A 15,136-nucleotide genomic window follows, 5' to 3' on the forward strand; every position below is an offset into this window, starting at 1 on the left:
CTCACTGTCACCTCCTCACTTTCCCTGACTAGATGAAGGTCATTGAGCTGCATCTCCAGTTCCCTAACCCGGTCCCTAAGGAGCTGCAGCTCGACACCTGGTGCAGATGTGGCTGTCCGGAAGGCTGCGAGTCTCCCGGATTCCCACATCTGGCACCCAGTACAGAACACCGGCCTCACAGACATACTTTCTGTTTCTTTTCATCACAGGTAACCTACCTTGCCTCAACCCATTATCGCCGAAGCCCGAATGAGCCAAAGCCCTACCACTCTGCCTCAGATCACTCTGTCGATGATTGCTCCTTTGGTGGCTGCTCCGCTAAGCAGTGTCTCCCTTTTATGCCTGAACCTTCCCTTCTATTTAACTCATGATTGGTGCTCCGGTTATAGCCGCAGATAGGCCACGTACAATGGACTAACACTCTCAAAGCTCCCTTTTTAAATAACCGCCGCTGACCTGCGAGAAATCCCTCTTGGTAAAGCTCTGTTGACGCTGCTAATAGGCCACGTACAATGGACTAACGCTCTCGAAGCTCCCTTTTTAAATAACTGCCGCCGACCTGCAAGAAATCCCTCTTGGTAAAGCTCTGTTGATACCACTGATAGGCCACGTACAGAATTATGGTCTACGGAATCTTTTTATGAGGCGATGGAATTTGGGATTTGAAGATTGAAAATAGAATCTTAGCTTAATATTGCCATTTTAAAAATGCAAACGTGAGGAAACCTGCAGATGCTAGAAATTCAAGCAACACACACAAAATGCAGGTGGAACGCAGCAGGCCAGGCAGCATCTATAGGAAGAGGTACAGTCGACGTTTCGGGCTGAGACCCTTCGCCTTGGCCTGAAACGTCGACTGTACCTCTTCCTATAGATGCTGCCTGGCCTGCTGTGTTCCACCAGCATTTTGTTAATATTGCCATTGTTGCCTTGATATACATCTACTATTTATTTCCACAAATTTTAGTTTTTTCCAAATCTAATGTATTTCCTTATTGGTAAAAAAAAATCACATTTTATAATTAGTACATTTTATTAATATAATTTAAATTAAATTACAAAGATAAACTGACCCAGCAGTCCATTAATTCCCATGTCATAAGTTGCTGGAATGAGACCCATTCAGTTTTTTTCCAGAAAATAGTTGCTATCAGCACTGCCAATACCTACTGCTCACCCCTAATTGCCCTTAGGTTAGTCATGAACCACCATCTTGAACTATTTCAGTTCTTCTAGTGAAGGTCCTACCAAATTGGTCTTCACTGGAGAATTCCAGGATTCAGACTTTGTGATGCTTAGGGATCAGTGATATTTTTCCCGCTGAGGATGGTGTTGGGCTTCAATGGCAAGCACCAGGTGGAGCAGTTTCAATCCACCTGCTCTTTCTCCTTGGTATTAATGGTTGCTGGATTAGGAGTTGCTGTTGGAGTACCCTAGTCAATAACTGTTGTGCATTTTGTAAACGTTCAGATTACATAGAACATAGAACATAGAATAGTACAGCACAGTACAGGCCCTTCGGCCCACAATGTTGTGCCGACCCTCAAACCCTGCCTCCTATATAAGCCCCCACCTTAGATTCCTCCATATAGCTGTCTAGTAGTCTCTTAAACTTCACTAGTGTATCTGCCTCCACCACTGACTCAGGCAGTGCATTCCACGCACCAACCACTCTCTGAATAAAAAACCTTCCTCTAATATCCCCCTTGAACTTCCCACCCCTTACCTTAAAGCCATGTCCTCTTGTATTGAGCAGTGGTGCCCTGGGGAAGAGGCGCTGGCTATCCACTCTATCTATTCCTCTTATTATCTTGTACACCTCTATCATGTCTCCTCTCATCCTCCTTCTCTCCAAAGAGTAAAGCCCTAGCTCCCTTAATCTCTGATCATAATGCATACTTTCTAAACCAGGCAGCATCCTGGTAAATCTCCTCTGTACCCCCTTTCCAATGCTTCCACATCCTTCCTACAGTGAGGTGACCAGAACTGGACACAATACTCCAAGTGTGGCCTAACCAGAGTTTTATAGAGCTGCATCATTACATCGCGACTCTTAAATTCTATCCCTCGACTTATGAAAGCTAACACCCCATAAGCTTTCTTAACTACCCTATCCACCTGTGAGGCAACTTTCAGGGATCTGTGGACATGTACCCTGAGATCCCTCTGCTCCTCCACACTACCAAGTATCCTGCCATTTACTTTGTACTCTGCCTTGGAGTTTGTCCTTCCAAAGTGTACCACCTCACACTTCTCCGGGTTGAACTCCATCTGCCACTTCTCAGCCCACTTCTGCATCCTATCAATGTCTCTCTGCAATCTTTGACAATCCTCTACACTATCTACAACACCACCAACCTTTGTGTCATCTGCAAACTTGCCAACCCACCCTTCTACCCCCACATCCAGGTCGTTAATAAAAATCACGAAAAGTAGAGGTCCCAGAACAGATCCTTGTGGGACACCACTAGTCACAATCCTCCAATCTGAATGTACTCCCTCCACCACCACCCTCTGCCTTCTGCAAGCAAGCCAATTCTGAATCCACCTGGCCAAACTTCCCTGGATCCCATGCCTTCTAACTTTCTGAATAAGCCTACCGTATGGAACCTTGTCAAATGCCTTACTAAAATCCATATAGATCACATCCACTGCACTACCCTCATCTATATGCCTGGTCACCTCCTCAAAGAACTCTATCAGGCTTGTTAGACACGATCTGCCCTTCATAAAGCCATGCTGACTGTCCCTGATCAGACCATGATTCTCTAAATGCCTATAGATCCTATCTCTAAGAATCTTTTCCAACAGCTTTCCCACCACAGACATAAGGCTCACTGGTCTATAATTACCCGGACTATCCCTACTACCTTTTTTGAACAAGGGAACAACATTCGCCTCCCTCCAATCCTCCGGTACCATTCCAGTGGACAACGAGGACATAAAGATCCTAGCCAGAGGCTCAGCAATCTCTTCTCTCGTCTCGTGGAGCAGCCTGGGGAATATTCCGTCAAGCCCCGGGGACTTATCTGTCCTAATGTATTTTAACAACTCCAACACCTCCTCTCCCTTAATATCAGCATGCTCCAGAACATCAACCTCACTCATATTGTCCTCACCATCATCAAGTTCCCTCTCATTGGTGAATACCGAAGAGAAGTATTCACTGAGGACCTCGCTCACTTCCACAGCCTCCAGGCACATCTTCCCACCTTTATCTCTAATCGGTCCTACCTTCACTCCTGTCATCCTTTTTTTCTTCACATAATTGAAGAATGCCTTGGGGTTTTCCTTTACCCTACTCGCCAAGGCCTTCTCATGCCCCCTTCTTGCTCTCCTCAGCCCCTTCTTAAGCTCCTTTCTTGCTTTCCTATATTCCTCAATAGACCCATCTGATCCTTGGTTCCTAAACCTCATTTATGCTGCCTTCTTCCTCCTGACTAGATTTTCCACCTCACTTTTCACCCATGGTTCCTTCACCCTACCATTCTTTATCTTCCTCACCGGGACAAATTTATCCCTTACATCCCGCAAGAGATCTCTAAACATCGACCACATGTCCATAGTACATCTCCCTGCAAAAACATCATCCCAATTCACACCCGCAAGTTCTAGCCTTATAGCCTCATAATTTGCCTTTCCCCAATTAAAAATTACAATTGTGGTGCAGAGAAAACTTTTAGGGTAGTTGAAAGGGAGTGGAATCCAGGCAGGCTGTTTGTCCTGGTTGATGCCAGCTTGGGATAAAAATGTTAATTGTGTTTTGTGACTAGTATCGGTAAGTGAATCACAGCCTTCTGGACTCAACCACTAACCTGCCCTTTGTAGTCACGTTACTTGAATGACAAATCACATTGAGTTTATGCTCAGTGATGAGCCCCAGGATTTATTGCATCCCTATTGTTAGACTCTTTGTGTAGTTAATTTGATCAGGTTACAGATACATCATTATGTGGAACATCTGAGGCAAAGGTTAAACAAGCCTGGTTGGACGTTTCCTGTAATCCACTGAAAAGTAAATATTGGAATGTACAGACTTTGCTTTTAAATTATTTTCCTATTGACATGCATTTTCACACAAGCAAGCTTCAAGGAAGAATTTTAGCATGTAAATGAATATTCAATAAAAATTACAATATCACTTGGAGAGATTACTGTTTAACATTTCAGGTCCATGAGCTCTGATGGAAGGCCGTTGACTATTTCTTCACCATATTTCCTGAAATTTCCAACATTTTGTGTTTGTCTTCAAAGCATAATGGCTTATCATTAAATATGTAAAAATGATGACCTGAGCAAGTTCACCCAGTTGTAGTTTTACATACAAATAAAGCTGTCCATCACTTCACAAGAACTTGTGATTCAAAAAATAAATGAGCAGTACGTGTAATTAATGTCGACGGCTAAGTAATTAAGTCAACATTAAAATTCTAGTCTGATCTATAATGTCAGACAGCCAAGTTGTTCAAGCTTAATGAGGATAAGAAATGTTTGATTATTGAAGAAATTATAATGACCTTTTTTTTCTCCAGTAGTCTCCCTTGTAACAGCTGGCGTGACCTAGTGGGATTATAGTATGAAATCAATAAACACAGCTTCTGCACAGTGGGTGGGCGCAGTAGCAGCTGCCTGGCTGATTGTGTTGATTACCTAAGCAAAATTAGTAAGGATATTTGTGGTTATTAACTTTTATATAAATAAAATGTTCATTATGTGGGCCTCTTGGAGTTTCACATGTATAAATGAGAATTACTCATGGCTTTTTTACTCCTCCTATTTCCTTCTCTTAGACATCAAATATGTTAGCCTTCCATTGATTTTTTTTGTTCTACAATAACTTTGCATTGCAGATGCTGCATAACAAGCATGTAATGGTTCGTGTAGGAGGAGGCTGGGAGACGTTTGAAGGCTACCTACTGAAGCACGACCCCTGCCGAATGTTGCAGATCTCCAGAGTGGACGGCAAGACCTCTCCAGTCTCCAACAAGTCCCCAACAATCAAAGATTCGAGTCCTGATAGTTACCTCGTGGTAGCCGCCCATTACAGAAGCCGAAGAGAGAGTTCCAATAACAATAGTGGTAACTGGAGAACAAAGTGATTGCTGTGTGTTCGCCGTGCAACTGGATCCGCTCCATTATCTTCAGTAATACAAAATATCAAAAGCTGATACCATCCCTTTCAAACTGAGCAGGCTATGAATAATTCCCACTCACCCTAAGACTGGGCTTTTGGAGAAATGAGAAAAAAGCCAAAAAAATCTGGATAATCAAACTGAGGCAAAAAAATGTAGTAACAGTGCTGTTGATAGATTTTAGAGAAAATGATTGGGATATTAAATAAATAGACTTAACTATTTAAGTTACACCTTGGGGAAATTCATTGTTGGAAATTGGTAAGATTGTAGCTATGCCTATTTTGATTACAGACATTCTGCATATTGCTTGACTATCACACTTCCTGCCCTTCTTTAAAAAAGCACTTCATTAATTTTAAACATAATATTGATGACACACACACTTGTACACTAACAGTTTAAGTGGGCTCAAAGGCTACAAATTGATCAGGTACACTGGTCTGGATACTTGCACATTGCTAGCAACCTTAACTGCACCATTTCCATTCAGTCATCCATACGACCATTCCTTTTGAGTGTTTGGTTTGCCTCTCAATTTTGAGCATCCAAAATTCACTGTGGGTGACTGGTATTTTTAGCAAAGCAACTAATCCTAATACTCAGCATTATTTGTCTTTATATGAGTTACAACATTATCCCAATGTTTCAATCCAATTTATTCTGCTCTCCAATTTTTTCCTCTCCTAAAATTCACACATTCTATGCAATCGTTCTCCTAACATCACATTCTATCAAAGCAACAGCAATGCACAAAGAATCATTTTCAACCAGGCAGGATACTTAATAGATAATGAGTGAACCTGCATGTGTTTGGTAGCACATATTCTTAATTTATTAAAAAAACACTATCAAATCAATGCCACTACAGTTGCATAGCAACTTGGCTGATCCAAGCTTGGCCTCTACTCCACTTTCCCACTCTCTCCCCATACTCCTTAGCTCCCTTGTATTAAATTCCTATAGATTCATTTCTAATGAAGTTAAAAAAGCACTACTCTTTTAGAAAGCTGAGCAGAGAGCAAGAACAAAAGCTGCAATAAACCCTCCCCGGCCCCACTCAGAATCCCAGAGATTAAATTATAGCTTTACGAGCATTTGTAATTTCTATTTCTTAAGTGTAGACCAAAAAATAAGTGACCAACGTGCCTATAAATCACTAACCAGATTTGCTGCTGACATTACAGGATAGCAAAACTCTCTTCAATTACATGCTTACACCTTACATCTAATTCACATCTTCCATTTAAGAGAAAGGGATGTTACGCTTATCCTGACACATGCAAATACAAAACATTTTCATTGTACAGGCAGGCAGAAATAGCAGCAAATTATTAAACTTTGTGTATTACAAAACAACATTGCTTTACGTCACCTGACTAGACCTGAAGCAATTAAAATATCGAGCTTACAGAAGGAATATCAACAATAAGTGCAATTAAGTCCAATAGATCTGCTGGATTAAGGGACCTGATTGTGCTGCGTCAAGCTGGCTGCTTTGAACAACCATCTGAGGCCTCTACACAATGTCAATAGTTGGCCAGTCTTCCGATCAGTGGCAGAGTCAGAATAATGACTGGGATATTGGAGCAGTTATGTAGAGTTTCCAACATGGAACAGCCATGGATAGCCTTTGACAGAAAGCAAAACTGTCAGATGATAAAAATATTTAAACTCTGTCAAACATTTAAAACTCAATGAAAAATTTGTTTTATTTTATTCAAGTTAAATTCAAATATATAGAAGGAAAATGATTACACTCACTCCAATACCAATTCCCACCTGTCAACCTAATCAAGAATCATTATTAGATTTCAGCTCCCAGGATCGATGTGGTGATTTCCCAGGCAGGTATTTCTGGGAAGTCTGGATCCCATGATTAAACTCCATGAGGGAGCTCTAAAATCTGCAAGTAAGTTCTGATCTTGAAGCCTGTTCACATAACTGCCAGATGAAGTCCAGTTTGAATGTCGGAAACCTAGTGATTTTATGCAGAACCACCAGCCACTATCAGCATAGTTTGGCACATTCTTACTATTTCTTTCAAATGTTTAACTTCATTTAATTTGCACAGATCAGCTGCACCTTGCAGAATAGATTAAGCGAACATAAAATTCTTTCATTTAGTAGGTTGTAGTTGTAACAGCCTCCTCTCAATCCCTTACTCAACACTAATGGACAGATAACTTAAAAGATGCTGATATTTAACATGCCTTTTTAAACAAAAAAAGGACTATGAATAGGTAAAAGCATAAAAGCTGATTCAAAAATCTTACATTGATCTCCTATTCATTTATTACCTCATCTCAAAATAATTTTAGGTAAACAGATGCTAAAAATAATAATTGAGAAAACATGCCGAAAAACATTCCAGAAATCAGACAGCATCTGGGAAAAAGAACTTACTTTAAAATGGAGTTTTCTCCATTAAATAATTCTTACGCAGTTGTGAAATCCATAGACATTATATTGTTGAATGAGGTGATTTAAGATAATACACTGGTTTTATTTACACAAAATGATCTAAGTCACCAGGAATATAAACCATTTCATTTCGGTTCAGTGTCAGGAGAATAAGTGGAGTCAGGCCATTCATTTGACTTCAAGTAATAAGGAGGAATATCCCAGGATAATTTATGCAACTGTGTTTGTTAGTGAATTGCTGTAGTTACACATCAATGAAGAACTGTGAATATCCAACTATATATACATGCAATACATGACTGGAAACTGTCCTGTCAAATGGACTGTTAGATACTGCACGCGGGCTAAGTATCATTATTCGAGGATAAGTGAACTAGAAAGCATAATATTAGAAAGAATTAGCACCAACATATTTATTTCTGCTTGGCGAAATTTGGCACAATCATTTTCAAACTACATAGCTCCAAGTAGTATATAAGAGCATAACTAGATTTCAAGGTAAAGTTTTCATTATGTTGTGGCATAAGATGTCAGTATTTAACATTCAATTATAAAGGCAGGCTAAGCAGAATTTAATAAAACTGTTACTTTGCTTTTGAACGTCTCTTTGCAGCTTGTGAAGTAACGACACTTGACATTATTTTTCACCCAGAACAGTAAGTTATGATACCAAGAGACAGTAAATTGAGAGATGATTCCGCAGACCTGAATGACTTTTTTTTTATGACTGCACATATCCCGTACGCATTGGCACAAAACATACAGTAAGTTTGTTTTTACAAAGCAATTCATTTGTCTAATCAGAATACAGTATCAAATGAAAATAACATTTGTAAAAACTTAGTTTATCCAGTTTATTTAGGATTCTTGTTTTGAAATTGAAGTTGTTTTCTTTCCCTTGAAACATATCCCAAAACACCTTCACACTGGCAACAAGCATCTTGTAGGAATCTGTTCAGACCACTTTGTAGGTAATGTGTGATAAATGCATTGCTTTGTAATAAATATAGATTCAAGTGCCTAATTAAGGCATTCTCATTTCAATTCTCAACAACTTCAAAAATACAGCATGACACTGGCTATAAATTGTCACAAGGTATTAAATCTAAAAAAATTAACAACACCTAGAAGGGTTATAGGGACTTTTCTGCCTGAAGTCGGCATAACATAAACGATGCTCTGAAATATTTACAACTAACCTTGGAGCTGTTGATGGCTAGTAGATCCGCAGCAACCTACATCACTGAGCCTGTTTAAATAGGTAGTAGGTAAAACATGCTTATATTTCCCAACCCAAATTTACATCCCTTCTAAGCATCATAGCACATACTGTATTTTTAATTAGCATCAATTATTTTAATGTGTTATTTTGACAGTAACAAAGGATTCAATTTTAATGCAGTGGCTTAAGAATTTGCAATGAGAATAACGGCAAAGTTACGACAGAACTTCTAGATTGCACTTGTGTCGTTAACTGCAGAAGCTGCCATTAGTGAAGCCTTGCTCTTTCGCTAGGTGAGGCATTTTTCAGCCTTCTCAAGTGTGAAAAATTATATATGTATGTTACACTTTGTTGAATTATTTTTAATAGTGTACAATTTATAATTACTGTTTAACAGCACTTCTAGACCATAAAATCTGTGAATGCCATTTCCTCAAATATTTTAAAATTCCATGCTTTATAAAATCAATAAAGTTTATGGTATTTCCACTTCAGCCTTAATCTCTGTGTCTGTCCCAGTCTTTTCTCTTAGGAATGTTTAGGAAATTAGTTAGAACTTTATCTCTTGGTACATTGCTGTGAAAACACTTCAATATAATGGGCAGTTGAGCCAGCACCACAGCTTCAGTTTTAATAGTAATAACCGGAGATTCAGCAGAGAGCATTCAATATTGAAAGTTTGTGGTGGTCTCAGTCACTTACCAGCCGACCACAACATTCAGATGGCTTGGCAGTGCAGCAGTTAGTGTCATTACATCAAGGAAATAGGTTCATTCTTGATCTTTGGTGCTGTCTACGTGGATTATCCATGACGTTGCAGCTGTCCTCTTTTTTTCTGGTTCCCTCTCACGTGAAAGATAATATGGGTAGGTTAATTAGCTATTGTAAATTACTACTTAATAACAGTTTACAGCAAAAATAACCAAAGAGAGATGATAGGCATTCAAGATTCAAGGTTGTTTAATGTCATTTCCAGTACACAATTGTAATGAAGAATGAAATAATTATTACTCCAGATACGACGCAGCACAATAAGATAAAGGACACAATAATATTTTTTAAAAAACACAATAAATATAAATAAGTAAGGTAGTTTATATTCATAAATTGTATGTCCATAAAGTGATGCTAGGCACAAAAAACGTCTGTAAATAAGGTGACAGACAGGAAACGAAAAAGTAGTGTTTCGTTTTGGGATGTGGTGGGGTGGATTAGTGGGTGGAAGTTTTGATCAGCCTTATTGCTTGGGGAAAATACCTGTTTTTGAGTCTAGTGATCTTGGTGTGGATATTACATAGCCTCCTCCCTGATGGGAGTGGGACAAACACGAACAAGTGGGTGGGATCCTTCATGATATTCCTGATACTTTTCTGGTACTTTTCTGTATATGTGTCTTTGATGGTGGGTAGGCTGGTGCCAGTGATGCATTGGGAAGTTTTGACTACCCACTGTAGAGCCTTCCTGTCCACTGCAGATCAGTTTCCATACCATGCAGTGCTGCAGCCTGTTAAGATGCTCTCTATTGCACGTCTGTAGAATGACTTGAGTATAGATGGGCAGAGTCCAGCCCTCTACAGCCTCATCAGAAAGTACATGTGTTGATGAGCTTTCTTGATTGTGTACAATGTGTTCTGGGCCCATGAGAGGTTGTGCGAAATGTACACTCCCAGGAACTTGAAATTGCTTGAAGTTTCCACAAGTGTGCCACCAATGAAAAGAGGGGGAATGAGTGGAGCAAGTTCTTCTTTGTCTCGTTGGCATTAAAGAAGAGTTTTTTTGCCTGACACCAGGACTCAAGCTCTTCTACCTCCTCTCTGTAGGCTGTCTCATAATTGTTGGGGATGAGCCCACCGCTGTCGTGTCATCGGCTAACTTGGCAATGTGATTACCTGGGAGTTTGGCCCTGCAGTCATCTGTGAGCAGAGTGTACAGCAAAGGCCTCGGCACACTGCCCTAGGGGTGGGGGGCACCCACATTGAGGAGGGAGGAGCGGTTGTGCATTCTGACATCTGAGGTCTGTTGATTAGGAAGTCCAACACCCAGATGGGCAGTGGTATTTTTAAACCAGGAGTGGGAGTATGTTCACCAAGGTCTGTAGGACAATAACATTGAACATTGAACTGAACTGTAGTCATTTAGTTCTGACTGTGTAGAGTTCTTTGGAACAGGGATGATGGTGATTAATTTGAAGAATGTGGAGACAACAACCTGGAGGAGTGATGTATTGAAAATGTCCATGAAGACTTCAGCGAACTGCTATGCACACTCTGAGAACTCAGCCTGGGATGTTGTTTGGCCCAGCCATTTTATGGGGCTCTCTACAGAGTCCCTCTCACGCCTGCTGCCATTACAGACAGTGACGGCTCACTTAGAAGAGGGGTAGCTTTCTGGCCACCGGTGTCATGTTACATGCCTCAAAGTATACATAAAAGTTGTTTTGGGTGTTAGGGAGGGAGGTGTCACTGGTACAGCCGACACTGTTTTTCCTTGCATAGTTGGTAATGCCCTTGGTGCCTAGCCACATGTGCCAGGGATCGTTATCAGACATGTGAAGGAAAATGAGGGTTATAAGTACAGGGGGAATGTGATTGCTTCCTGGAAACTAAGGTGGACTCAAGTAATGAAAGGGCTCCCTTGCCTTTATAAGAACATATTATCAGATGTTTAAATACTTCATAAAAAGTTCCTGTTTTATTAACAGTATGCAAAAGATGTAAATTCTAAATATTTTCTCTGCATTCCCAATCACGACTTGGATAGTGGCCATTACAGCTGGGGCTCAGAACTGTTGCTCTAGTTTATTGTCTTAATACTCATAATCACCACCTCCTGTAGCTGTTTGATACATCTATGTCTTGAAACAGAACTAAATAATTACAACCTCCATCCTGTAATGGTAAAGAGTATTCTGGATTATAAGATGTACAGAATTGTCATATTTTCTATAAATGTAGAATATTGTTAAATACCATGCAGTATTACAACAGTTTTTAAGCATTTTAAGACTAACCCAGGTGATTTTCTAATAAAATTAAACTTAAGCTTTCAGGCATACTGTTTAATGGCAGTTATTTACAGTAAATGCTTACCTTGCATATTTAAACCATACCAACATGACCTTCTTTTGCCTATTTGATATTGAAAATTGTGTTAGGTAGGTGAGGTATGCCATCAGCTGAATAACAGTTGCATAACACAAGATAAGTGCTTCATTTATACACTCATTGGTCACATTATTAGGTAAACCTGCTCATTAATGCAAATATCTAATCAGCTAATCGTGTGGCAGCAGCTGAATGCATAAAGCATGCAGACACGGTCACGAGTTTCAGTTGTTGTTCAGATCAAACATCAGAATGGCAAAGAAATGACTTTAACCAAGGAAAGATTATTGATGCCAGATAGGGTGGTTTGAGTATCACGGGATCCGCTGATCACCTGGGATTTTCACACACAATAGTCTCTAGAATTTACAGAGAATGGTGGTAAAACACAAAAACATCCAGTGAGCAGCAGTTCTGTGGGTGAAAATGCCTTGTTAATGTGAGATCGAGGGAGAATAGCCAGACTGGTTCAAGCTGACAGAAAGGCAACAGTAACTCAAATAAACACAAAAAAACATTTCTGAACACACAACACGTCAAACCTTGAAGAAGGTTCTCAGCCGAAAACATTGAGAGTTCCTCCAGCATCTTGTGTGCAACACCTGCAAGAGGATGGGCTACAGTAGCAGATGACCACAAATATACTCTCTGTGGCCAATTTATTAGATACCTTCTTTGATAATAAAGGTATTGCCTAGCATCGGAGGAAGAACTAAATTACAAATCTAACCCACTTCTTTAAAAAATACACCAATATGCCAGCAAACTATATATCAGTTATTGGCCATCCATGGTAGTATGTAATATGGGCTTCAGTGTATTTGATGCAATAAGCTAAAAGTCATCAGTGAGAAAAGTGGAACAAAATGGCTGCAGTCAGAGCACAACATCCATCACAGAATATTATAAAAGCAGAGGAAAAGGTGTATAATAGATCCAAGAACTGTTAATATGTAGAAGTGACAGATTGTTTCCATTTGCCAGCAAAATGCTGAAAGAAATCATAAATTTAAGATGACAAAAATATTTAGAAGCTAGTTTGGTTTGGCACAGAATCCACAAATTCCTAGAAAGAGAGTTAGGTGCTTGAAGGGGAATGGAGGATGGAATTAGACTCAGCAACTCAGTTCTGTGGTTTTCATATTCCATAATCCAAATCTTAGAATAAAGACGTACATTTTCATTGTTTTCTTATTCCAAAATTTGGTTTGGAGTATCATGAATAATTAGACATATTATCTTTAGGTTATGAGAATTATGTTCCCCACATCTTTAAAACCTATACAACTTTGAAAGACCACTCTAAGCTCCTGCCAGCACATCAACATTTCTTTGACGTGCATTTGAAATGTATGCACATCCTGAATTACAGACAGGACTTGAAAAATCTAAAGTTACTGCACCATATTTTTATTATAAATTCCAATAGTTAATGGAACATTGAGAAACAATAAAGGAAAATTACGTGTGCGGTATTGCAGCCAAATACCAGTTCTGATATTTCTCTTCACTAGACCACTATTACAGACTAATTTTGCAGTCATTTCTTGGAGGATAAATCCCAAAATTATTTTAAAAGGAAGATTTGTTCTAATCTAGGAAGTCAATGAAAATTACTTTATGAAAAGTATGAATAAATATGTGCAAAGGCAGACCTTATAATGTGTAGGTAGAGAAGTTTAGGCATTGATCATTAGCAGAGTTGTGATGAGACAAACATTTAATGATTTTGCACTTCAAATAATGTAACAAGCAGATATTAAATGCACAGGAAATCCAACTTTTTTTCAAAAGATATTACTTGCACTATTCCCCCCCTCATAAAACTAAAATGCTTTAAGAAAAATGAAATATATGGCAGCACTTGGCTTTTGAGGTGCGCTCAGTCTATAACATCATATGTTAACACTGCCCCCAAGTGGATAATTTATCAAACTGCTATCTAGAGTCTAGATAAAAAGTAAATGATGGAACAATAGCAGTTCAGACAACATCTGCGGCAAGAGTTGACAATTCAGGTTGTAGGTCTTGTCAGAATGAGATCTATAATATCTCAAACAATTAAAAATTTGACAATGTCACTGGGAAATGCCAACATATCTCTATGCACTTGCCTGCATTTCCCCACCCAAATACCAAAAATTTTAATTAGACACCAGCCCTGAACTTGTGTTCTTTAGATCCTTGGGCAGGGAGTTGCCCATTGATTTCTCTGGAACAGAATGGCAAGTATCAATGTCTGAACTATTAAGTAGTTCTTTTTTTTTAATTTTGCAAATTGGTTAATTGTTAATAGTTTTGGAATTTTTGATTGTTGGAAAAATATCAGTATTGACAGACAGCAAAGTTCAAAATACATTTATTATCAAACTGTGCATTCTATGTCTTTATTTGAGATCCCCAGCTATGGGTAAATAGCCCCACTGCCTCTTGGGCAGCCTCAGGAGGGACGAAGGCTACGGAAGTAAACCCAGACAGGAAATCTGGAATGGAGCCCCTAAGGCGGCTGGACATCACTGAATATCCTCCTGGCAGCTCCTGCAGCCAAGCTGATGCCAAACATATTGTCTTGCTTTCCTTTCCACTGCACTGGTGAGGCTGAGAGGGGAGCTTGACGACTGGGCATCCAAAGATCTCCATACCTTCTGCCCAGGTTTGTGCCCTGGAGAGGTTATCCCAGTGTCACGGTTCACAGCTACAGAATGGACTGATCCACACTGCACACTTGCATTGTCCTTCACGACAGACAGATGCCATCATCATCTTCATCGTCCATACCATATGCAAACCCAAGATTCATCCCTTTGCAGGCAGTCACAAAACCATCAAACATCCAATGTGCAAGAACAAATCGTGTAAACGTTAAAAACTATACAAGCAGTACAGAGTCGAAGAAAGTGAGTCCACAGCCATGGAGACAGTTCAGCACTGAGGCAATGCAGCCGGTCAAACCCCTGCACCTTGCACCCGAAGGTGTAGCAAGAAGAGAGGGAGACGGGTTAGACACAGGCAGACTGGACAGGCTCAGGTGGGAGATTCTGTCTGACACGATGTAGTGAGCGTAACACCGGTATTAAAATATAGTGGGTCATTCGGCTCTCGAAGCCACTCACTGTTCAATACAATCGTACTTAATACCTTCTCTCTCCCTCTACCACTCAATTTGTTTTGTCAACTGAAAGCTATCTACCTTTTCTGTAAATATATTTAGTGATTTGTCCTCCAGAACCTTCTGTAGCACGTGAATTCCACAG

The 15,136-nt window shown here is 39.8% G+C and overlaps 1 protein-coding gene across 1 annotated transcript in view; it reads left to right on the top strand.

Moving 5' to 3' along the window:
* LOC134353615 (growth arrest-specific protein 2) overlaps nt 1-9,267 on the top strand; it is a 204,231-nt gene extending 194,964 nt beyond the window's left edge. The window contains exon 10 of the mRNA XM_063061751.1: nt 4,851-9,267. Within this exon, the coding sequence (XP_062917821.1) occupies nt 4,851-5,099 (249 nt within the window). The 3' untranslated portion in view covers nt 5,100-9,267. The remainder of the gene's footprint in view (nt 1-4,850) is intronic.
* The last annotated feature ends 5,869 nt before the right edge of the window (nt 9,268-15,136 follow it).

The sequence above is a fragment of the Mobula hypostoma genome, chromosome 11 (genome assembly GCF_963921235.1).
Source record: "Mobula hypostoma chromosome 11, sMobHyp1.1, whole genome shotgun sequence".
Taxonomy (NCBI): Eukaryota; Metazoa; Chordata; class Chondrichthyes; order Myliobatiformes; family Myliobatidae; genus Mobula; species Mobula hypostoma.